The 26,789-nt window shown below is 45.9% G+C and overlaps 1 protein-coding gene across 1 annotated transcript in view; it reads left to right on the top strand.

Annotated features, from left to right (window-relative positions):
- Positions 1 to 26,789, top strand: part of SNX5 (sorting nexin 5) — a 91,542-nt gene that overhangs the window by 12,848 nt on the left and 51,905 nt on the right. Inside the window, exons 2-3 of the mRNA XM_040429664.1 lie at positions 17,074 to 17,178; positions 18,861 to 18,971. Of these exons, the coding sequence (XP_040285598.1) occupies positions 17,074 to 17,178; positions 18,861 to 18,971 (216 nt within the window). The remainder of the gene's footprint in view (positions 1 to 17,073; positions 17,179 to 18,860; positions 18,972 to 26,789) is intronic.

The raw sequence follows: 26,789 nt of genomic DNA, 5'->3' as shown, positions 1-26,789 counted from the left end.
GGTATTTTCTGTAGTACTATTCTCATCAGTTCAATCCCTGTTACGTCCCCAATCTGGGGTCCATTTATTAAATAGATTTTTCGAACGGGGAGATGGTTAAAAAAAACGCTGGCTCCCTCCCCTTTGTTTGAATCCACGCCACAGTCACTGCGTCTGCGCCGTGCAATTTACTGTCCCACCCGATATGAGTGCTATTTTCTGTAGTTCTCTCTTCTCATCAGTTCAATCCCTGTTACGTCCCCAATCTGGGGTCCATTTATTAAATGGATTTTTCGAATGGGGAGATGGTTAAAAAAACGCTGGCTCCCTCCCCTTTATTTGAATCCACGGTCACTGCGTCTGCTCCGTGCAATTTACTGTCACACCCGATATGAGTGCTATTTTCTGTAGTACTATTCTCATCAGTTTAATCCCTGTTACGTCCCATATCAGGGTGGGATTGCCTTTTGTGAAAAAAAATTTAGGCCGGGTACCTTTGACTGCCTTCACAATGACAGACCAAACTCTGATACACCTAACTGAATTGATTTTAGAAACCGGGAGATGGAAAAAGCAGCTTGGTCGGTCCTCTTACTCCCAAGTTGGGGCACTGCGCGTGCACGGAGCAATGTGCTGTGACACCCTATATGAGTGGTGTCTTAACTAGTACTATTCCTATCAGTTTAATCCCTGTTACGTCCCCTATCCGGGGACGTGTGTCGAATTGATTAACCATTGTCGAATTAACGAACCATTTACGACATCCTGAAATAATTTAATTCTGAGCTCTGTACTTGCTTTGTATTGGAATTGATGGGGATTTTTTAAATTGTCTGCATTATTTCTAATAAACTAAGAGACTTTATTATGATTTTTTTATTTTATGTATTAAAAACTCACCCATACAACTTAAAAAAAAAAAAAAAAAATTCGTTTTTTCTATGAAAATTTTTCCAGCCGATCGCTTTTGGTCTGATCATAATGAAGCAACGGCCTTATCATCTGGTGTGTCGCAACATTGCCAACACACTCATAGAGGTGATGATCGCTTCATTGTGATACGCAAGCCCGTTCACCACAACAAGGTAACGATCACGAAGGGGAATTGACACTTGTATGTGCCTTTTTTGTTTTGTTTTTGCAGCCACAGTGCAGCACCAGAGGCCAGAAAAATTAAACATGTACACATGCCTGAAAAATAATGTTATTGTTGCAGCCGCTGTTGTAGCAGCGGCTGGAAAAATTGATGTTTTCAAGGCAGAAAGGTGACTAAAACATTGCGGCTTGAACCCTAGTTGGTGGCGGAGAATTCACGAAAGTCATCCGGTATGCAGACATTAAATACAGCAGCGTGGGGACCATTTTGAGGCCAAGGCATGTCATCAGGCCTTTTGTTAGTCAAACGTATCCCCCACTGTCAGTCCCTTCGGGATCCATGCCTCATTCATCTTAATGAAGGTGAGGTAATCAACACTTTTTTGACCGAGGCGACTTCTTTTGTCAGTGACAATGCCTCCTGCTGCACTGAAGGTCCTTTCTGACAGGACACTTGAAGCGGGGCAGGTCAGAAGTTCTATCGCGAACTGGGATAGCTCAGGCCACAGGTCAAGCCTGCACACCCAGTAGTCAAGGGGTTCATCGCTCCTCAGAGTGTCGATATCTGCAGTTAAGGCGAGGTAGTCTGCTACCTGTCGGTCGAGTCGTCCTCTAAGGCTGGATCCCGAAGGGCTGTGGCGATGTGTAGGAGTGAAAAAGCTCTGCATGTCCTCCATCAACAACACATCTGTAAAGCGTCCTGTCCTTTCCGCCGTGATAGGAGGAGGATTACTTTCACCTCTTCCCCTGTTAGATTCCTGTTGTGCTGTGACATCCCCCTTATAAGCTGTGTAAAGCAGGGCTTGACAAATTTCCTTGGAATCTAGGAGCCAGCTAAAAAAGTTAGGAGCCAGGCGGAGCCGCGTCATAAAATCTATATTGCGATATAATTTTAAGCATGTGCGATATGCGATATATATCGCAATATATTGTTTTCTATATTTGGGGGGGGGGTGTTTAAACTTTTTTTTTTTTTTTACTTTTTATTTAATAACTCCTTAAGGGCTAGAACCCTTGTCATATTCACCCTAATAGAGCTCTATTAGGCCCCTTTCACACGAGCGAGTTTTCCGCGCGGGTGCAATGCGTGACGTGAACGCATAGCACCCGCACTGAATCCTGACCCATTCATTTCAATGGGTCTGTGTACATGAGCGTTGTTTTTCACGCATCAGTTCTGCGTTGCGTGAAAATCGCAGCATGTTCTATATTCTGTGTTTTTCACGCAGCCCTGGCCCCATAGACGTGAATGGGGCTGCGTGAAAAACGCATTGCATCTGCAAACAAGTGCGGGTGAAATGCGTTTTTCACTGATGGTTGCTAAGAGATGTTGTTTGTAAACCTTCAGTTTTTTATCACGCGCGTGAAAAACGCATCAAAACGCATTGCACCCGCGCGGAAAAACTGAACAACTGAACGCAATCGCAGACAAAACTGACTGAACTTGCTTGCAAAATAGTGTGAGTTTCACTGAACGCATCCGGCCCAAAAACATGACGCCCGTGTGAAAGAGGCCTTAGGGTGAATAGGACTTTACACTCTCCCTGCTGCCCTGTGCTTTGTGCACACAACAGCAGGGAGCTGACCATGGCAGCCAGCCTCTCATGTGCCCCCCAGCCTCTGATCAGCCCCCCCAGCCTCTGATCAGCGTCTCCCTCTTATCAGCCCCCTCTGGTAACAAACCCACCCCCCCTCCCCAGTATTAATCATTGGTGGCAGTGGGCAGTGTAATGCTGGGGCTCCGATCGGTTACCATGGCAGCCAGGACGCTACTGAAGTCCTGGCTGCGATGGTATGTTAGTGAGCAGCATTATACTCATGTGCGCCGTGATCGCAGGGAGCTCCTTCTTCTCATAGGTCTGTGCGGCGCATTGCTAATGCTATAAGCATTAGCAATGAGCCGCACAGACAGAAGGAGCGACCGGCGGCCACGGCGCACGTGAGTATAATGCTGCTCACTAACATACCATCGCAGCCAGGACTTCAGTAGCGTGACTCCTGGCTGCCATGGTTACCGATCGGAGCCCCAGCATTACTCTGCTGGGACTCCGATCGGAACTGCCCACTGCCACCAATGCAGACAAACATTCCCGGCACCCGACCTCTGACAGGACGCTGTGATCCACGCGATTAACCCCTCAACTGAGGGGTTAATCACGCGGATCACAGCGTGCAGTCATAGGTGCCGGGATATGGCCGGCACATTGGTATTCAGGCATTCATTGGTGGCGCAGTGGCCACAGTCCCTCCCCTCCTACTCTGTTCTCATTGGTGGTCAGCGGCAGCCGCGCACAGTGGGGAGGGAGGGACTCCTCTCCTTCTCCACTGTGCCGGCTCAGGAAACCATGGTGCGCGCCGAGAGCTCATCTTTGAAAACGGGCTGACAAATACCCAAGCGCCAGGACCAAATTCCTGGTCGCCATGGCGACCTGGCGCCTGGGATTTGTCGAGCCCTGGTGTAAAGCATATTTTTTAGTTTTGTTTTGAACTGCTGCATCCTTTCTGACTTTCGGTAAGTTGGTAACATTTCCGCCACTTTCTGCTTATACCGGGGGTCTAGTAGCGTGGCCACCCAGTACAGGTCGTTCTCCTTCATCCTTTTTATACGAGGGTCCCTCAACAGAAATGACAGCATGAAAGACCCCATTTGCACAAGGTTGGATGCCGAGCTACTCATTTCCCGTTCCTCGTCCTCACTGATGTCATTGACTGTCTGTTCTTCACCCCAGCCACGTTCAACACCACGGGTCCCAGATAGGTGACAACAACGAGCACCCTGGGATGCCTGCTGTGGTTGGTCTTCCTCCTCCTCAAAGCCACATTCCTCTGACTCCTCTTCCTCATACTCCTCTTGCAGCGTTGCCGCAGGTCCGGCAAGCGATGATAAGGCTGTTTCTGGTGGTGATGGTGGCCACAACTTTTCCTCTTCCTCTTCACGCTCATCCATAGCCTGAATCAGCACTCCTCGCAGGGCACGCTCCAGGAAGAAAACAAATGGGATGAGGTCGCTGATGGTGCCTTCGGTGCGACTGACTAGGTTTGTCACCTCCTCAAAAGGATGCATGAGCCTACAGGCATTGCGCATGAGTGTCCAGTAACGTGACAAAAAAATTCCCAGCTCCGCAGAGGCTGTCCTAGCACCCCGGTCATACAAATTTTCTTGTTGGAGCAGGCGGTCGAACATTAGGAGTGTTGAATTCCAACGTGTCGGGCTGTCGCAAATCAAGCGCCTCACTGGCATGTTGTTTCGGCACTGAATGTCTGAAAAGTGCACCATGGCCGTGTAGGAACGCCTGAAATGGCCACACACCTTCCTAGCCTGCTTGACGTCCTGTAAGCCTGGGTACTTAGACACAAAGCGTTGTACGATGAGATTCAACACATGTGCCATGCACGGCACATGTGACAACTTGCCCAAATTCAATGCCGCCAACAAATTGCTTCCATTGTCACACACCACTTTGCCAATCTCCAGTTGGTGCGGGGTCAGCCACTGATCCACCTGTGCGTTCAGGGCGGACAGGAGTGCTGGTCCGGTGTGGCTCTCTGCTTTCAGGCAAGTCAACCCCAAGACAGCGTGACACTGTCGTATCCGGGATGTGGAATAGCCCCTGGGGAGCTGGGGGGATTCAGTTGATGTGCAGCCAGACACTGCAGCAGAAGAGGACTCAGCCGAGGAGGTTATGAAAGAGGATGGAGTAGGAGGAGTAGAGGAGGTGGCAGTAGGCCTGCCTGCAAGTCGTGACGGTGTCACCAACTCCGCTGCAGAGCCACGCATTCCAGCCGTCAGCAGGTTGACCCAATGCGCAGTGTAGGTGATATACCTGCTCTGACCGTGCTTTGCAGACCAGGTATCAGTGGTCAGATGGACCCTTGCCCCAACACTGTATGCCAGAGATGCCATGACTTCCTTTTCAATCACTGAGTAGTGGTTTGGGATTGCCTTTTTTGAAAAAAGAAAATTCGTCTGGGTACCTTCCACTGTGGTGTCCCAATAGCGACATATTTTTTGAAGGCCCTCAGACTCCACCAGCTGGTATGGTGAAAGCTGGCGGGCTAAGAGTTCCGTCAAGCCAGCTGTCAGACGCCGGGCAAGGGGGTGACTCTGTGACATTGGCTTCCTACGCTCAAACATTTCCTTTACAGACACCTGACTGTGGGCAGATGAGATGGAACTGCTAAAGGTGAGAGGCGGAGTGGCGGGTGGTTGAGAGGGGGCAAGGAGGACACCAGTGGTTGACGTGGCTGAAGATGCTGGACCAGGAGGAGGATGGTGGCTTTGAGCTTGTGTGCTGCTTCTACTCGTCATCATGTGTTGATCCCATAGGCGTTTGTGATGTGCGATCATGTGCCTTCGCAAAGCAGTTGTACCTAGGTGGGTGTTGGATTTCCCACGACTCAGTTTCTTTTGGCACAGGTTGCAAATGGCACCGCTGTTGTCAGAGGCAGACACACAAAAAAAATGCCACACTGCTGAGCTTTGCAATGACTGCATTCTGGTGGTTGCAACAGCATGTGTTGATTGGCATGCTGTCTGGCTGACCCCGGGTGCCGATACTAGCTCCTTGTGACGACCTCCCCCTGCTTCCAACTCGTCTCCTCCTTCTCTCTGTCTCCCCTTCTGAACTTTTCCCCTCTTCTTCTCTTCGAGCAGGCACCCACGTGGCATCCACGGACACATCGTCATCATCAACCACTTCACTTGTATCTGACACCTCAGCAAAGGAAGCAGCAGCGGGTACCACATCATCATCACACTGTACGTCCGTGTGTAATGCTGCCTGAATGAGAGATATCCCTGTTATCTCCATCCTCTGGCAATAATGGTTGCGCATCACTAATTTCATCCAACTGATGTGTAAATAACTCCTCTGACGGATCAAGTGAAGCGGCTGTGGTGGTAGTGGTGGTGGCGGGCGGGAGAGTGGTAACTTGAGAGCAGGTGACCAAAGCTGAGCTGGAGGAGGATGGTGCATCAAGGTTCTTAGCGGAAGCTGTTTAAGATTGGGTGTCCTGTGTAAGCCAGTCAAATATTTTCTCCGAATTTTTTGGGTTCAGGGTACGTGGCCTCTGAACACTGGGTATTATTCCAGGGCCAGTGAAAATCACAGCACCACGACGGCCCCTGCGGCGTGGCCTGCCTCTGCCTGTCATTTTTTTATTAGATAAGTGTTACTATGCGTGCAAGGTACTGTGCCACCCTATATAAGTGGTGGGCAGTGGGCACAATACAGTCTGTGTGGGCCTGACACACACGGGCTTGCAAATGTGATTAGATCACAGAAAAATATTAAATAGATTTTTTTTTTTATCTGCGAGGTATTTGTGAGTGAGTGACACCCTGTAACGGTATAAGTGGAGGCCTAGCCACTAGCCAGTGGCCACAATACAGTCTGTGTGGGCCTGACACACATGGGCTTGCAAATGTGATTAGATCACAGAAAAATATTAAATAGAATCTGCGAGGTATTTTCTGTCACACCCTGTATGAATGGTGTGCACACAGTACTGTCTGTGACTGAGCCTGCAGCCTTTTACACACGGGCAGGCAATTGCAATATATATATTTGCACTTTTTGTGAGGCAAGATAACAAGAAATAGCTGTTTTGGCACCGTTTTTATTTTTTGTTATTCACAACTTTCATCTGACAGGTTAGATCATGTGATATTTTTATAGCCCACGTTGTCACGGATGCGGCGATACCGAATATGTATACTTTTTTTTTTATTTATGTAAGTTTTACACAATGATTTCATTTTTGAAGCAAAAAAAATAATGTTTTAGTGTTTCCATAGTCAGAGCCATAGTTTTCAGTTTTTGGGCGATTATCTTAGGTAGGGTCTCATTTTTTGCGGGATGAGATGGCGGTTTGATTGGCACTATTTTGGGGTGCATATAACTTTTTGATCGCTTGCTATTACACTTTTTGTCATGTAAGGTGACAAAAAATGGTTTATTTAGCACAGTTTTTATTTTTTATTTTTTACGGTGTTCATCTGAGGGGTTAGGTCATGTGATATTTTTATAGAGCCGGGCGATACCAACGCGGCGATGCCAAATGTGTACTTTTTTTTTATTTATGTGAGTTTTACACAATAACAGCTTTTTTAAAACAAAAAAAAAATTCTGTTTTAGTGTCTCCATATTCTGAGCCATAGTTTTTTTTATTTTTTGGGCGATTGTCTCAGGTAGGGGCTCATTTTTTGCGGGTTGAGGTGACGGTTAGATTGGTACTATTTTGGTGGGCAAACGCCTTTTTGATCGCTTGCTGTTGTACTTTCTGTTATGTAAGGTGACAAAAAAATGGTTTATTTAGCACAGTTTTTATTTTTTACGGTGTTCATCTGAGGGGTTAGGTCATCTGAGGGGTTAGGTCATGTGATATGTTTATAGAGCCGGTCGATACGGACGCGGCGATACCTAATATGTATACTTTTTTTTACTGTGTGTATTACTCATACAGCTTCCGGGGCCTGTGAGATCCAGGGGGCTGGATCTCACAGGCTCTTCACCGGAAGGCAGCGCAGATGCCTCAGGAAGGCATCGCGCTGCCTTCCATGCCATCGGGTCCCCCCCACAGCCCCATGGGGACCCAATGGCACCACCGCCGCACCAGGTAAAATCCGAAAACCGCAGGTCTAAATTAACCTGCAGTTTGCGGCGGTCGCCGACACGGGGGGGGGGGGGGGGGGGTCACGGGAACCCCCCCGCGCATTTAGCCGAGGTGCCTGCTTAATGATTTGAGCAGGCACCTTGTTCCGATCACCGGGCAGCGGTGATCGGAACAACACATGCCGTACCGGTACGTCATGAGTCCTTAAGGACTCGGGAACCATGCCGTACCGGTATGTCATGGGTCCTTAAGGACTCGGGAACCATGCCGTACCGGTACGTCATGGGTCCCTAAGGGGTTAAAGGGAATCTGTCTCCCCGACTTTGGACCATTATCTACAATAATACCTGAGTAGTACTGCACACATGGAGTCCAGATCACAATTTTTTAATTACCTACTGCATTCCCCTGCTGTCAGCACTCAGAGCTGTGCTGAAGTACATTGTCAGGACTGCTGTGCATGCGCACAGGAGTCCTCTTTATTATGTTAGTACAGCAGTCCAGACTGTATATTTCATTACAGCTTGGAGTGCTCACAGCGGGAGAACTGGAGGCAGTAGGAAAGTAAAAAATAGTGATCTGTATTCCTTATCTGCAGTACTATGCCTGTATTACTTGTGGAGATTTGCTCTGGTAGGCAGCTTAGCGGACGCAGTATAGAGGCAATCACAAAGTCTTTAACTTAAATAGTTCAGTATTTATTCGTTAGTGTCCATGGGTTTACCCCGATGGGGACAGTCGGCTCTTATGTGTCCAGGCTCGTGACACCGCCAGCAGACCACCAGGGCTGGGTCTGCAGGGGGTACCTCCCGGGCAGGTTTAGCTGGCACCAGCTGCCGGGCCTGGGGTGGAGATTTCCGGGGTTTGACTGGCCCCTTCCCAAAAGAACCCCCCTGCAGATTTCTGGTGGCTTCGTAGCGCTCCACCAGGTCTACTATCTCTAGGGCATTACCAGGAGACACCTGGCCGATCCAGTGCTGGAGAGGGTACGGCAAAGCCCTCCAGAACACATCCGCAAACAGGCGGTCCAGCATAGCAGTGGGACTCAGTACGTCAGGCTGCAGCCATTTTTGCAGCCAGTGTAGCAGATCATAATACTGCGGTCTGGCGGCTTCAGCCGGGTTAAATTCCCACTGACTCACTCGCTGGGCCCGGACAAATACATTCACCCCCAGTCTTGCCAGAATCTCACCTTTTACGGACAGGTAGTCGGCCGCTTGGTCAGCTGGTAGGTCGAAAAACCCCTGCTGGGGTCCAGATGCCAGAAACGGAGCGATGACCTCAGCCCATTGGTCTCGGGGTAACTTCTCCTGCACGGCCACCTTTTCGAACACCGCCAGATAAATCTCGACGTCGTCCGATTGGGTCATCTTAGGGATCGCTGCACGAACAGCTTTCCGGGCATCGTGAACGTTCTGGGACGCTCCTGCCGCTTGTAATGCCATCACATGCTGTAATAACAACTGGTTGGTTTCCTGCTGCTGCTTGTTTGCCTCCCGCTGCTGCAAGTTAGCCTCCATTTTGTCAGGGGATATAGGTCGTAACCTTGCCGGCTTGATAAGACATACACCCGTGCCCGGGGAAAAAACAAAAAGGTTTCGGCCTTCAGGCCAGCCTCACTGCGTTTGCCCGGATCGTCTCTACAGCCATACTAAATAACAAATAGTGTCAGTCAGCACTAACTGCCGCTGACACTTAAAATTACCGGCTCTTACCTCACCGAGGCCAGGAATCTTGGTGACACATACCTTCCGTCAATGACGGACCCTTGTGCCTTCCTACATACTGTAGATAATAGTCCAAAATCGGGTTGACAAATTCCCTTTAAGTTTTACTTATTTTTAGTTTTTAGTATCCTACTAAATGCACAACCAGCTGTCAAGGCAGTAGAGCAAGCCTGGGGCATTTATTAGGCCCAGTGCAGTCCCTTAAAATGGTTATCCCCCGGCTATCAGGGCTTTCCCCACAACGCCTGTTTGTCAATCTCGCATACTTTCAGTGGACGACAGTATGGTGTTTGGCCACCACTCCATTCAAACAGAGGAGGGGGAAGGTATGGAGGACTTGGGGACCTTCTGTTCTGATAATCAGTCACACCACGATCATATATTTGGCTCACCCATCTAAATTGGATCAAAATTCTTCTATGCGCTAACCTAACTTAGAGGGGTTCAGCAAGTGCCATTTATCATGTAGAGAAACCTAATACAATGCACTTACTAATGTATCATGATTATCCATATTGCTTCCTTTGCTGGCTGGATTCATTTTTCCATCACATTATACACTGCTCATTTCTATGGCTACGACCACCCTGCAATCCATCAGCGGTGGTCGTTCTTGTGACACAACCCCTTTAAGGTGTGTTGGTGACTAAATCATTATTGGCTAAAGTGGATTTGAACTGTGAAGTTGGGCTATCTTAGGGCTCTTTCACACTTGCGTTATTGTCTTCCGGCATAGAGTTCCGTCGTCGGGGCTCTATGCCGGAAGAATACTGATCAGGATTATCCTAATGCATTCTGAATGGAGAGTAATCCGTTCAGGATGCATCAGGATGTCTTCAGTTCCGGTACGGAACGTTTTTTGGCCGGAGAAAATACCGCAGCATGCTGCGCTTTTTGCTCCGGCCAAAAATCCTGAAGACTTGCCGCAAGGCCGGATCCGGGATCAATGCCCATTGAAAGGCATTGATCCGGATCCGTCCTTAAGCTAAACGTCGTTTCGGCGCATTGCCGGACCCGACATTTAGCTTTTTCTGAATAGTTACCATGGCTACCGGGACGCTAAAGTCCTGACAGCCATGGTAAGTGTAGCGGGGAGCAGGGGAGCAGCATACTTACCGTCCGTGCGGCTCCCCGGGCGCTCCAGAGTGACGTCAGGGCGCCCCAAGCGCATGGATCACGTGATCACATGGATCACGTCATCCATGCGCATGGGGCGCTCTGACGTCATTCTGGAGCGCCCGGGGAGCCGCACGGACTGTAAGTATACCGCTCCCCCGCTCCCCGCTACTACTATGGCAACCAGGACCTTAATAGCGTCCTGGGTGCCATAGTAACACTGAAAGCATTTGGAAGACGGTTCCGTCTTCAAATGCTTTCAGTACACTTGCGTTGTTACGGATCCGGCAGGCACCTCCGGCAACGGAAGTGCATGCCGGATCCCAACAACGCAAGTGTGAAAGAGGCCTTACATGTATCTCGGTGATGTGTTTTTTTGGGTGGTTGTTTACTATGGTGTTACATTTCTTACCTACGTCAGCTAAATATGAATCACAGCAGTGCGAGATTTGTAAATGAAAGGTTTTAGATTCCAGGGAATAGATTGTGCATTGCAGTAAGCGGGAAGAAGCGCAATATTTCTATCATCATCCTGGAAGTAGCTGTAATATCCTCTTCTAGTTATTTTAGAGATTTATCTTGTGTCCTTTCCTGTGCCATTGATATGTTTCGCACAGTTTTGATATTTCTGGAAGTATTCTTAATTTAACTCTTAATTATAACATTTTGCGGTTGTTAGAGTACAGTGTGGATGTTGCAGCGTACAGTGCTTCTTTCAGTGGGATGAGAGCATTTTTTTGGAAACGGTCATTGTTAACCCAAAATATATAAAAAAAAGAATGTTAAAGGGGTATTCCCACCTTAGACATTTATGGCATATCCACATGATATATGTGTCTGATAGATGTGGGTCCATTTTTAAGACTTGCACCTACCTCCAGAATGGGGTCTCCTTCTCGCCTGGTGAGGTGGCCACCAGTTGCCACCGATAGAGGATAAATGAAGCGGTGAGTTGGAGATACAGAAACAGCCGAGCAAATGTTGCCATGCGTGACCATCTCTCCATTCATTCTCTGCCTGCATGTGGGGGGCGCCTGGCCGTTATAGTGGATATACAGTGGATATAAAAAGTCTACACACCCCTGTTAAAATGTCAGGTTTCTGTGCTGTAAAAAAAAGACAAAGATAAATCATTTCAGAACTTTTTCCACCTTTAATGTGACCTATAAACTGTACAACTCAATTGAAAAACAAACTGAAATCTTTTAGGTAGAGGGAAGAAAAAATATAAAAATAAAATAATATGGTTGCATAAGTGTGCACACCCTTAAACTAATACTTTGTTGAAGCACCTTTTTATTTTATTACAGCACCCAGTCCTTTTGGGTATGATTCTAACAGCATGGCACATTTTGACTTGGCAAGATTTGCCCTCTCTTCTTTGCAAAAACACTCCAAATCTGTCAGATTGCGAGGGCATCTCCTGTGCACAGCCCTCTTCAGATCACCCCACAGATTTTCAATCGGATTCAGGTTTGGGCTCTGGCTGGGCCATTCCAAAAGTTTAATCTTCTTCTGGTGAAGCCATTCCTTTGTTGATTTGGATGTATGCTTTGGGTCGTTGTCATGCTGAAAGATGAAGTTCATAATTCCCTCTAGCTGAACTAAGGCCCCAGTTCCAGCTGAAGAAAAACAGCCCCCAAAGCATGATGCTGCCACCACCATGCTTCACTGTGGGTATGGTGTTCTTTTGGTGATGTGCAGTGTTGTTTTGGCGCCAAACATATCTTTTGGAATTATGGCCAAAAAGTTCAACCTTGGTTTCATCAGACCATAACACTTTTTCTCACCTACTTTTGGGAGACTTTTGCAAAATGTAGCCTGGCTTGTATGTTTTTCTTCGTAAGAAAAGGTTTTCGTCTTGCCACTCTACCCCATAGCCCAGACATATGAAGAATACGGGAGATTGTCACACGTACCACACAGCCAGTACTTGCCAGATATCCCTGCAGCTCCTTTAATGTTGCTGTAGGCCTCTTCGTAGCTTCCCAGACCAGTTTTCTTCTCGTCTTTTCATAAATTTTGGAGGGACGTCCAGTTCTTGGTAATGTCAATGTTGTGCCATATTTTCTCCACTTGATGACTGTCTTCACTGTGTTCCAGGGTATATCTAATGCCTTGGAAATTCTTTTGTACCCTTCTCCTGACTGATACCTTTTAACAATGAGATCCCTCTGATGCTTTGGAAGCTCTCTGTGGACCATGGCTTTTGCTGTGGGATGCGACTAAGAAAATTTCAGGAAAGACCAACTAGAGCATCTATTTGGGATTAATCAGAGGCACTTTAAATGATGGCAGGTGTATGCTGACTCCTATTTAACATGATTTTGAATGTGATTGCTTAATTCTGAACACAGCTACATCCCCAGTTATAAGAGGGTGTCCACCTAAAAGATTTCAGTTTGTTTTTCAATTGAGTTGTACAGTTTATAGGTCACATTAAAGGTGGAAAAAGTTCTGAAATAATTTATCGTTCTAATTTTTTTACATTACAGAAACCTGACATTTTAACAGGGGTGTGTAGACTTTTTATATCCACTGTAGTTACAGGTCCCAAGAATTGGACCTATGTGTATATGACCTTTATATCATGTCCTGTAGATATGCTATAAAAGTCTGAGGTTAGAATACCTCTCTGAAGAAATAATTACATAACTAATACAGATGGAGAAAGTCCTCAAAAGACAGACAAAGCAGGTGAATCACATCCTATGGCGAGGACCAGAGCTTCTTCAGGGTCCTGTATAGTATAAACTTTTTACAGTAAAAGTAGACTGACGCCACAACCATCTGGTTCCAATGCAGCCACTTGGAAAGTCGCGGGTAATACATATATCAGAGATAGAAAATATATGTAGTACATGTAGAGAGCAGCACGACATTTAACACGGGTATAGTACAGCACCCATGTAGAGAGGAGAAGAATATATGTTGAGTCTGTGCAGAGCAGTGTGTGTAGAGGGCAGGACAGTACGTGTAGCGCTGGTACAGAGCAGGACAGTACGTGTAGCGCTGGTACAGAGCAGAACAGTACGCGTGGCGCGGTTAGAGGGCGGAGCAGTACGCGTGGCGCGGTTAGAGGGCAGAGCAGTACGCGTGGCGCGGTTAGAGGGCGGAGCAGTACGCGTGGCGCGGTTAGAGGGCGGAGCAGTACGCGTGGCGCGGTTAGAGGGCGGAGCAGTACGCGTGGCGCGGTTAGAGGGCGGAGCAGTACGCGTGGCGCGGTTAGAGGGCGGAGCAGTACGCGTGGCGCGGTTAGAGGGCGGAGCAGTACGCGTGGCGCGGTTAGAGGGCGGAGCAGTACGCGTGGCGCGGTTAGAGGGCGGAGCAGTACGCGTGGCGCGGTTAGAGGGCGGAGCAGTACGCGTGGCGCGGTTAGAGGGCGGAGCAGTACGCGTGGCGCGGTTAGAGGGCGGAGCAGTACGCGTGGCGCGGTTAGAGGGCGGAGCAGTACGCGTGGCGCGGTTAGAGGGCGGAGCAGTACGCGTGGCGCGGTTAGAGGGCGGAGCAGTACGCGTGGCGCGGTTAGAGGGCGGAGCAGTACGCGTGGCGCGGTTAGAGGGCGGAGCAGTACGCGTGGCGCGGTTAGAGGGCGGAGCAGTACGCGTGGCGCGGTTAGAGGGCGGAGCAGTACGCGTGGCGCGGTTAGAGGGCGGAGCAGTACGCGTGGCGCGGTTAGAGGGCGGAGCAGTACGCGTGGCGCGGTTAGAGGGCGGAGCAGTACGCGTGGCGCGGTTAGAGGGCGGAGCAGTACGCGTGGCGCGGTTAGAGGGCGGAGCAGTACGCGTGGCGCGGTTAGAGGGCGGAGCAGTACGCGTGGCGCGGTTAGACGGCGGAGCAGTACATGTAGCGCTGGTAGGGAGCAGTACTGTTTGAGTCTTTGTGACTTTTCTGTAATTTCAGTTAGAGTGGTCCAGGTAAGGCCCGTTGTATGTTACCTGAGGGAGCGCTGTCTACAGAAATATTTCAGCGATTGATAAAACCTTATGACAAAATAGAAATCCTGAGGGCAGAACCTCTGTATATTACCCTGTGGCTTTAAGTACATCCATGGGTTTCCTGACCTTTATCTTCTAGGATGTTGATTCTTTTAGCTTATCGCTTTTTTTCCCTCGTTCAGCAGTTTCTAGTTGTTTAGTTTTGCTCTGCTGGAAATGGACAAATCCTGAACCCATGGCATCCGTTCCCCTCAGACTTTCACTGCATCCAGCTTTATAACACAGGAAGTATTTTCGCGGTGAATTTCCCCACCGGTGATGGCTATCACTTTCGACCAGATTTTCTTGTTCGATGTGCACTGAATATGCATCTAGTGTTATTGAGATGTCGGCCATCAGATAGCCCTGCAGCACCCTCCTCTCCCTAGTTCTAGATTGGAGTCTCCACCGAGGAAGGAAAAATCTGCCGCAAATCCGCAGCAAAGTCTGTGTAACAGAATTCAAAGGGTTAATATCTGCAGCAGCAAATGAAATGCAGTGAAGTGAAAAAATCCTCTCCGCGGGTTACTTTGTGTTCATTCTCTGTGGGACTGCCCGCGATTGCCGAGCTCTGTAGAGAACGTATGGAGTGGCACGGCCCATGCTCGACCAGCTGCTCCATCCATTTCCAGGTACTGGGCCCCCAGCTCTCCTGATTATTAGGGGTCCCAGCCGTCAACTCTATGTCAAATAGTCTTTCGTGATCTCAAACACCTCCAGCTTTGTCACTGAGGATTAGATAAGGATCATTGATTGCACTAGAGGCCAAAGACCTAACCATTGCATAGTTCACTAGCAGCTAGCTAACGTTAGATAGCCGAGGGTGGGGTGGGGGATGTCCATGCAAAATTTGATGGAACGAGCATATAACGTATTATATTCTGGAATTTTTGTGATTAGAGTGTATAGTTGGTCTCTGTCAGTGGCTCGTATTATTATGTATTTATGCATTTAATTGTGTTTTTTTGTTTTGTTTAACCCCTTAGTGACTGACCTGTTTTGGACCTTCAAGTTATTTTTTTGAGATTTTGATACTGATGACCTAGCCTCAGGATAGATCAACAGTATCTGATCGGTGGGGGTCAGACACCCGGGCCCCCCACCGATCAACTGTTTGAGAAGGCACCGGTGGGGGTCACTTGAACAGAGCTTAGCCGCGCCCAGGCCAGTGATACTAGTTGTGACGTCACTGGGCCTAAACAGTGAGAAGGCCGCGGCACTACTGCCAGCGCCGCTGCCTTCTCAAACAGCTGATCGGCAGGAGTCCCAGGTGTTGGACCCCCTCCGATCAGATGCTGATCTATCCAGAGGATAGATATCCAGAGGATAGATCATCAGTTTAAAAAAACTGCAGAACCCCTTTAACATCTGACAGACTGCTATGGTAGCTTGGGGCCTGTCAAGTACAGATGCCAAATAGACATTTTCTCGGTTTTTAGCTACATCCACATGGGACATAAAATACAGCAGAGAATTTTGCAGCGGATCTGGAAATGTCTGTGGATTTCACCCTCTGCATTGGGTGAAATCCATGGTGGAGATCGGTGGCCTAAATTGACACGCACAGATTTTAAACCGGCATCACAAGTCAATTCATGCTGCAAATTTTTATTTTTGCAGTGTGTAGGTGAGATTTCTTAAAATCCACTTTTCTATTACTGTAGAACACTGCAGATTTACTGCACAAAACTACAGCTTGCTTTGAAGAAAGCAAGTCCTCACACAGTTCCCTCAGGAGAAAATTAAAAATATTATAGGTCTTTGAATGTGGTAAGACAAAAATTACTATTTTCATTTTTTACGTTTTTATTAGGGATGAGCGAATCAACTTCGGATGAAACATCCGAAGTCGATTCGCATAAAACTACGTTTGTATATTGTACGGAGTGAGCGCTTCGTACGGTATTAGAATGTATTGGCTCAGATGAGGCGAAGTCTCGCGAGACTACATGTAATAACTTACAAAAATTAATTTCTACTGTTGAAAACCTCTTGGAACCGAACCAGAGTTCGGGAAAAGGTTTTTAACAGTAAAGATACATTTTTGAAGTTATTACCCGAAGTCTCGCTCGACTTTGCGAAGTAATAACTTCGGCTCATCTGAGCCAATACATTCTAATACTGTACAGATCGCTCGCTCTGTACAGTATTCAATCGAAGTTTTATGTGAATCGACTTCGGATGTTTCATCCGAAGTCGATTCGCTCATCCCTAATTTTTATTATGCAAAATAGAATAAAAATGTAAAGAACTATATAAATTTATTGACGTAATGTCACTTTAGCACAAGGTGAATGGCTTGCTGGAATATCAGTATTTTTTTCACATTGTCGTCCCACAAGCATTTTATACAGTACCTTAAATGTACCCCAAAATGGCGCCATCTGCTGTTCAGGGACATCCGCGTGACATCATATACATGAGATTTGTCTGCGATACATTCATCTAATGTATGTAGGCAGTTTAGTTACACTAAAAACCTAAAAATAAATCTTATTTGCATGCAGTTAAGTGCATTTCCCACAGTGATGTATGGTTCATTATAGGTGTTATTTCTCTTTTAGGTGAGGTCAGTATCTGTAGATCTGAACACTGACCCATCCCTGCAAATTGATATTCCAGATGCGCTAAGTGAGCGTGAGAAAGTCAAGTTTACTGTCCATACAAAGGTGAGATAATTGTGAATGGACAGCAGGGTCTTAGGTGCTCCTGTTATTCTCCTTTTAAAGGGAATCTGTCATCAGCGACCTTCCTATTAAACACGTAGCTGGGGTTCCCCTGATTAAAACGCTATTTTTCTTTTGTTGATCTAAGGCTCTGTTCCAGAGTTATGATACTTTTTCGTAAAGGGATGTGAGCAGGACTTTTGCCTCCACTTGTAGAGCTGCCTGGGTGGGCTGAGGCCTCGCTGTACTGCTCTACAATAGATGGTAATGATGTCATCCTGCCTACAATATGTCATCATGGCTGAGCAGCCTGACAGGAAAACTCACTAGTATAGTATATGTAATATATGGTAGTGCCAGAGTATAATGTGTAGTGTGAGCCCCTAGGCAGCACTGCAACTGGTGGCAACCAGTCCTTACATTCTAGGATAGGTTGCTGGCAGCCATTTTAAATCATTCTGTGAGGCCCCCTTTAATGTGCAAATGACTCCTTTTGGTACAATGAGGACGTCGCCATTGCTCTTGTTGCACCCAAGCTCCACTCCCTGCTGTAGAAAAGCAGTGAAGGAGGGGCTGGTCACAGAAAGAAGCGGAACTTAAGTGCAACAAGACCAACTGTGACACACTCATTGCACCAAATGTCTAATTTACATATAAAGAAAAAGTATCATAACTTGGGAACAGAACCAAAAAGAAAAACAACATCTTATTCGGGTGAACCCCCGATATGTGTGTATGCAGACATTTGGATAAGGTGATTGCTGGTGACAGACTCCTTTTTAAATCTTTTTTGACTGTGACGTTTATTATGGATTATAATATTTGAAGGGAATGATAGACTTATCTTTCCCCGGTCAACCAAGTCCGCTGCCTTGGAGTAACCTTCGATTCTGCTCTGTCCTTCAAACCGCACAACCAAGCTCTTTCCACCTCCTGTTGCCTTCAACTCAAAAATATCTCTGAGATCCACAATCCAGAGTGTACAAAAATGCTTGTACATGTCCTCATCACCTCCCGCCTAGACTTCTGTAACGTCCTCCTCTGTGGCCTCCTATTTAGCACTCTTCCACCCCTTCAATCTGTCCTCAACTCTGCTGTCCGACTAATCCACCTCACCCCCCGGTACTGTCCTGTCTATTCATTGGCTCCACGTTACTGGCCCAGAGAATCCAGTACAAAATACTTACTATGACGTACCAAGCCGTCCACAACCTGTCCCTTTTTATACATCTGTGACCTGATCTCCGGATACCTTCCTACACACAACCTCCAATCCTCACAAGACCTCCTTCTTTACTCTTCTCTTACCTCCTCTTCCCACAATCGCGACCAAGATCCAAATATTCTCTACTCTCTACATATCGGACACTCTCCTACCGTGGAAACCTTCAAAAGAAACCTAAAAAGCCACCTCTTCAGACAAGCCTACAACCTACAGTAATCCTGCTGCTGCTATACTGCTATGCCCAGCTTTACCCTCACTTACTGTATCCTTCTGCCATCACTTGTAGATTGTAAGCATTGCGGGCAGGGCACTCTCCCCTTTTGTGCCAGCTTGTAACGTGTCTCGTTCATGCCTGTTGTACTTTTTTTTTATTATGTATGTATTCCCCTCATCATATGCACAGCTCCATAGAATGAATGACGGTTTAATAATTAATAATTATGTTTTAATTGCTTTTCAGACCACATTGAGCACCTTTCAGAACCCAGAGTTCTCTGTGACCCGTCAACATGACGACTTCATTTGGTTACATGATTCACTTACCGAGACAGAGGAGTATGCTGGAATTATTGTGAGTATAGCAGGTTTCTATCCTTACAGCTACTCACAGGAAACCTTTTCCTAGTATTTTAATATATTTTTATACTCTGTTTTGTCTTGATTACACATTATACTATACTTTGTCTAAAGCTCTTGTCTAGGTTAGTAATAAGCAAAGTTCAGATGACAGGGGTAACATGAGACTTCATGTTCAGACTACACAGGGTTTGTTTGTAGTCTGTAACTATGGAGACACATGGGTAGGGTGTTTTCAATGTTCTTTTATACATTATAGCAATAACAAGCATGATTGTAAAGGTGTTCATAGTTTTATTTTTTTTATTTAAGGAAGACCTTTCATCACTCCTGACATGCCTATTTTAATAGCTCAATGCATTCCCCACGTACCAACAATTCTGGAGCATCTATTCTTATGGCTCTGTGTTATGCCATTCCTTTATTATTTGCACTAGAAGTTATGAAAGAATTGCTATTAGCCTTCAGTAAGGGTACAGAGGGGAGGTAACCAGTTGGGGGGCGTCTACCTGCCAGACTGAACATGGCAGCACTGATTGGATATCTGGAGTCTGTGCAGGTACACGCCCCCAACTGGTTACCTCCCCTCTGTACCCTTACTGAAGGCTAATAGCAATTCATTCATAACTTCTGGTAGAAATAATAAAGGAATGGCACAACATAGAGCCATAAGAATAGATGCCCCAGAATTGTTATTACATGGGGAATGCATGGAGCTATTAAAACAGACATGTCAGGAGTGGTGAAAGGTCCTCTTTAATGTTAGTTGGCACGGTAATGTGCATTTGACCTCTATTAGCTTTGATATACAGCTGTTTCTTGATAGGTGGGTCACAACCAACGTACAACCCTACAGGTGGTGCTGTCGATTTTCCATAGACTCCAGTAGGACAAAACTAGGGAAGCATATTTAGATGACAGATCACCTTTCTGTGCCTTAACGTAATACTACGTACAGGTGCTGAGTTAGTTGAAACATGCTGATGTACTATCATATGACAACGATTGCATGGTTTCAGAAGCTGCATCACCATGGAAGGCCTGTGGTGATTTACAGCTGGGCTACTAGTTCAGAGAAGCCTCTGATCCTGGCTGTTTACCCATTAGATCCTGCAATGAATAGCAACCAAGGCTTCTAGGTGGTTACACAGAGGGAGTGGTGCTGATGGTTTGCCAGTGCTCGCCATGGCCATATGCCTATTTATAGCAGTGTATTACTGACAGGCAATAATGTTTTGCTATACGGAGTATATCAGTGCATTATAGAAGAGATCAATGGATCGCATTGTAAAGTTCCCTTAGTAATACTAAAAATAAAAGTTAATCAAAAAATATTCACAATAAATAATTAAGCCATTTTTCCATAGAAAGTAACTTTATTTTGCTAAATTATTCACGCACAACCAACCAGATTTAACAGGTTGTCCCTTCTTGCATTTTAGTAGCAATGTCCGATAGGTGCGGGTCTGTCCCCTCTGTGACCCGCATCTATCTCTAGAACGGGGGCCCCCTGAGTGAACAAGAGCACAACATGCAAGTGCGGCTACCCACCACTTTGGGAGTACCTATGTGCTTGGCTATTTCCGGAACTCCCATAGAGGTGAATGGATAGATGGCCCCATTTGCGCAGTGCACACTCTATTCACGTCTAGGGGAATTCTGAAAAGAGCCAAGGACGCTGGCTTGGCTCTTTTTTTGGAATTCCCATATAAGTGAATGGAGAGCACGTCATTGATGTGCAATGCGCTCTCTTTCACTTTCTGGGGCTCGTTCTCGAGTTAGATGTGGGTGCCAGAGGTAGCGGTATGCCACCAAAGTGCAAGATGGGCCAACCCCTTAAAGGACTTGGAACGAAGGTTCGAAAAATAGATATTGGAAGCCGTGAATGGCGAAAGCAGTGGCCAGGCAGAGCAGCTTCTCTTTACTGTTGTATTTTATGCCTTCATGTCGTTTTACATGCGAGTATAATACATCCTTCTCATCTTTTAAGCTGGAAGCAGTCTGCACTATTTTTTCTGCCTGTCGGTAATTAGATTGTGGCAGATTTGTGAAAGCGAGGCAGAGTATATATCTGTAGTTCTGGAGGCGATTCTGTGTACAGCGTGGAATGGAGGAATATACGTCTTGAAGGTCTACATTGGACCTTCAGCAGGAATTGCCTGAGATTGTAACAGATACGTAGGACCTCGCTGGAATACCAGCTGAGTGTGAACCGCTTCCAATATCCATTTGTGTCACTCTGGGATATAAAAATGTCTGTGATTTGCACCTTACTTCCAAGTCCTTAATCTTGTTGCTTTTCAGTCGTAGGCATTGTGCGCGAATTGTTCTATATAGGGGTCCATCCGATTCTTGAAAGTAGAGTAGTGCAATGACCTTGTTCTTTTAATCATTTTTATTTTATTTTGCAAAAGTATTAATCTCCTTCCCAACACACACACTTGCATATGGTATTGTTAGGCCTCATGCATACGAACGTATTTTGTTTCCATGCCCATTCCATTTTTTTTTTTGCGGATAGGATGTGGACCCATTCATTTCAATGGGTCCTCAAAAAATGCGGACAGCACACTGTGTGCTATCCGCATCCGTATGTCCGTTCCGTAGCCCCGCAAAAAAAAAGAACATGTCCTATTCTTGTCAGTTTTAGGCATTGTTACAATGGATCCGCCAAAAAAAAAAAGGATGGCATATGAATGTCATCCATTTTTTTTTTTTTTTTGCGGACCGCAAAACACATACGGTCATGTGCATGTAGCCTTAAAGGGATTGTCCAGGATTAGAAAAACATGGCTGCTTTATTCTCAAAACAGCTTCATAGCTGTCCATGGGTTTTGTCTGGTATTGACGCTCAGCTCCTGTGAAGTGAATGGGGCTGAGCTGTAATACCCCACACAACATGTGCTCTTTCTAGCGCTGGAAAATGCCATTAACACGTTACTTAAGCTGCAAGGATAAACCATGTAAAAAAAAATACCCATTAAGCTTCATGTACTCAAAAACACATAGCTCAGCCCGCAAAAAATCCAAACTCTCTACATCCATGGAAAAATGAAAAAGTTACAGCACTTAGAATGTAATGATGGAAAAGAAAATAAAAATACCTTTAATGGGAGTCTGCCACCAGGAAATTCACTGTTAAACCAGGCACAGTGCCTTTGAGATTCAGCTCAGCTGAAAGTAATGATACCTTTCACTTAGCGATCTGGTGCTTCATTCAGGAGAAAAAGTACTTTTTTTTTTTTTTTTAATAAATCTTTATTATTTTCTTTTTTTTAAATACAAACAACAAAACAAAGTAAGGCACTTCATGTGCCCCAGACAGTACAATCATAAATATAGAGCAGTATATTTTCCGCAGTACAAAGCAGCCATAGTTTACAATCAATGTAAGGAAGTATAAACAATCAATACACTTGCATTAAATCAAGAAGAGTTGGTTAGACTAAGTATCAGACGACCAAGTGTCCCTTTCAATTGTCCCATTATGTACCATTCCGTGAGTGTAAATGGTTTCATAATCAACTGTATCTCCGTATTTGACATACAATACTCAATAAACGGTTTCCATTTTTGAAACAACCCTTTTGCTTGTTTTTCCTTTTCTGCAAGAGAATTTAACCTTTCTATATGAAAGACATGCTTTAGCTGTTCAATTATAACCTGTAAACTAGGGGTATCATCTTGAAGCCATTGTCGCAGGAGGCTACGCTTCGCTACCATGCATATCGTATGGAACAAGCGGGGAATCCCACCTTGCCCTACCTCTCCCTCCTCATAGTGAAACAGGTACAAAGTGGCTGATAATGGAAGCTCTCTTCCCCAAATCCCTTTAACCAAGTTTCCCACTTCCTCCCATAACCTTTTACTCTTTGGGCACGTCCATATCCCATGGAATAGATCAGGGAACCCTATCCCACATTTCGGGCAACTTGTAATCCTGTCTGGTTTAGCTGGATGAGGGGGGATATTAAACCCATAAATAGCTCTGTGCATTAGTCTAACCTGGGTGTCCCTCCATGACTCATTAATTATATGTCTCCTTACTACTTCCCACCCTTTCACTATCTTTGTTTCAATGTCGTCATCATCCAATTGCTCCGCCCATTTTCCAAAACATTTACTCCCATCCCTAATCCCTTCTTCCTTCCGCATATCTGCGTATATCGTAGAAATCGAGACCCTCCCTCCCCCCAGGTCCAGGATCTTATCCAGAGTGTTCTTTCGTATTTCCTTCTGCACCAACACTAATTGGTTCACCACTGCCTCCTTCACTTGAGCCCACTGAATAGTCTGAAATGACGACAACGAAAACTTTTCAATCACTTCCTCTCCTGTGAGCCACCTAGGGTCCGAATCATGTAATAACTGTTTCGCCTCTAAAATCCCCTTCCTCCTCCACTCCTCGAACAGCTTGTTTCTGTTACCCTGTGGGAATTCAGGATTGTTCCACAATGGAAGATGCTTGGAGACCCTGTACGACAACCAGTACTTTTTTCTAAGAATCCTCCATGCAGCTATCGTGTCCTTAATCAATAAAGACTGTTTGATCCAAACAGGAATCACCTGCAACCTCGCATGCAGCAACGCCACCGGAGACCAGGGAGCACAGAATTCCTTTTCCAACGTTAAAGCTGAGTAAAAACTAGAATCATTAATCCAGTCACAAATATGCCTAGCCATACACGCCAGATTGTAGTTTCTAATATCAGGAAATGCTATCCCTCCTTGCTCAATTCCCTTCGTCAAGGAACGCATTAATATCCTAGGTCTCTTGCCATGCCATAAAAATTTTTTGAATGCTTTGACCAGTTTGGAGACATCTTTGTGTTTTAACAAAATAGGAATCGTCTGCATGGGATAAAGCAGTTTAGAGACTGACATCATCTTAATAAGATGATTACGCCCCAACAATGACAGCGGCAAATCATGCCACCTATGCAATTCTTGAATTATTTTAGTAACTAATGGGTCATAGTTAAGTCTATATAAAGACTCGGGAGTAATCCCCACTTTAATCCCTAAGTAAGTTATGTAAGATCTCGCAATAGGTATACCCCCCATTTCATCACCTGACACCCTTTGCCCTCCACTCTTTAGAAATAGTATCTCGCTTTTTGATTTATTAATCTTTAACCCTGAAAGAAGACCGAACTCCTCTAGTGCATCCATAATCCTCCCAATATCCCTTTGAGGGTCAGATAGGAAAAGCAAGGTATCATCAGCAAACAACGCCGTACGCAGTTGTTTCTTGCCCACCTCTAATCCCTCAAAGAATTCTCCTGAATCGAGCAATCTAGACAAGGGCTCTATAGCCAAGTCAAACAGGAGAGGAGACAAGGGGCATCCCTGCCTAGTTCCCCTTTCTAACCGAAAAGAGTCAGATATACATCCCCCTGTACAAACCCTTGCCTTTGGACCTAGATATAACCCATCTAATAGAGTGCGGAATAATCCCGTAATACCCGCTGAATCCAAAGCTAGACCCAGCCATCTCCAATTGATGCTATCGAAAGCCTTTTCCGTATCTAGAGTGAGGATGGCTGGGTCTCGCCCCCGGTACTCCGCCCTGCCAGTCACAGAGAGGGCCAACAATACTTTTCTCAAATTAGTGACAGCCGCCCTACCTTTAATAAACCCAACCTGTGCGGGAGAGATCAAAGAGGGAAGAACCGATGCCAACCTATTGGCAAGCAATTTTGAAATGATCTTGATGTCATGGTTGATCAGGGATATTGGCCTATAAGATGCCAAATCCTCCGGATCTTTCCCAGCTTTATGGAGTAACGTTATATACGCTGTGTTCATATGTTCTGACAACGGAGTCCCCTCCACTATAGAAGAATACAGTGTCGTCAAATAAGGCACTACCTGAGCATCTAATGCTTTATAAAAGTCCGCCGTATACCCGTCTGGGCCTGGGGCTTTACCGGAAGGAAATGACTTTATGGTTGCTTGAACCTCAACTGCTGTCAAAGGGGCATTCAAAACCTCCAGCTGTTCTACTGTCAGAGTTGGCAAGGACATATGCTCCAAGAAAACTTTCCCCTCTTCCACCCTATCCCCAGTATTTTGATAAAATGCTGCCATATACCGTTCAAACATTTTATTGATCTGTTGTGGTCTGTGCTCCCTGGTCCCATCCCCTTTCCTCACTACCTGGATATGATTCAGAGGACGTCTACCTTTAGCTAAAGAAGCTAACAGCTTCCCTGACTTATTGCCAAATCTATGCAACCTGGCCTCCATATAAGACCTCTTTGAAATCTCTATTTTCTCTGCCCATTCATCAAAGTCTCTCTTAGCCGAGATCCAGCGTTCTTTAGTATTCTGGGTCTGGGCCAAGAGAAAGTTGCTATAGGCTTCTCTTAAACATGTACTTGCCTTCTCATACTGACTCCTGGCTATTTTCCTAATGGAGGACACATACGCCATCAACCTTCCCCTCAATACAGCTTTGGCCGTTTCCCAAAATAATATCGGATCATTCACATGCTGCCCATTGTCATCAACAAATTCCATCCACCATCCTTTCAGTAATTTTACAAATTCGGCATCCTTCACCAAGTAATTAGGAAATCTCCATATATATTCCCCTCCCCCCTTGTACACTTCCCTGATATCCATTAGGAGAGGTGAATGATCCGATATTACCATATCCCCTATAGCAATGTCGGTTACTCTATGCACAATAGCTGCCGATACAAAAAAATAATCAATTCTCGACCAACTCTTGTGCACATGAGAATAGTGAGTAAACTCCCGACCTTGGGGATTGGAGACCCTCCACATATCTCTGAGAGACAACGACTCGGCAAAGTCCCCCAGAGGATTATAACGACAACTCTCACTAGTAGTCCTCCTGTCCTCGTGCTGATTCATTACGGCGTTAAAATCACCCCCTAGTACTTTTACACCATGTGTATCTTGCAACAGTCTGGTACATAAGGAATCAAGGAAGGCTTTCTGGCCCATATTGGGTGCATAAATGTTGTAAAGGCTAATGTCCCCAAACAGGCCAGAAATGTGCAAACGTAACACCCTGCCTGCATCATCTGCGGTTACTGAGTGCACAGTATGTGACAAGTGACGGCTTATCAAGACTAAAACCCCTGCTTTTCTGTCCACCGCCGCAGAGCCATATACCTCCCCAACCCATAACTTCTTCATCCTATGGAAGTCCGCCGCCGCCAGGTGGGTCTCCTGCAACAAGGCAATATCAGCCTTTAATCTGCGCAAGTGTCTCAGAATTTTCATACGCTTATTAGGAGATTTCAACCCCTTTACGTTCCATGAGATAATTCTCATAAATGGAGTAGTTACGTAAGACCCACCTGACGGCAGAGAACCCCTCCCCACCTTGCTGTTATGTCCTGAATATTATTCAAAGAAGCACTGCCTCCCAGCCCGACAGCACTCCATTCATCATCATACATTGATTGCACATAGACTGCCCTATAACATAAAGAAAACAAAATAAACCACATAGGAACTATGGTTAAGCAATATAAGTAAACTAAGAAGAACCATATATAAAACACAATTTGTTGTAGTACTCCCTTTTTTCTAGTATTAGACGCTCACCACCACCGCCTGTTAGCAGGCACATATCAGAGTCTACGGGCATTGTAAAAGTCACTGTGAATACTTCAGTCATAGCTAACATGAAATAAACTCCCTTCCCCCTCCCCCAAAGCCATGAAGGTAATATCTAGTATTCAAAACATAACCTGACATTGACATCACAGTCCACCCGTCTACCGTGCAAACTTTGCTCCCGAAGATTTTGAAATCTTATTCATCCTCTGAGGAA

Source organism: Bufo bufo, chromosome 4 (genome assembly GCF_905171765.1).
Source record: "Bufo bufo chromosome 4, aBufBuf1.1, whole genome shotgun sequence".
In the NCBI taxonomy this organism is placed as follows: domain Eukaryota; kingdom Metazoa; phylum Chordata; class Amphibia; order Anura; family Bufonidae; genus Bufo; species Bufo bufo.
This window is presented reverse-complemented; position numbering and strand designations above follow the sequence as displayed.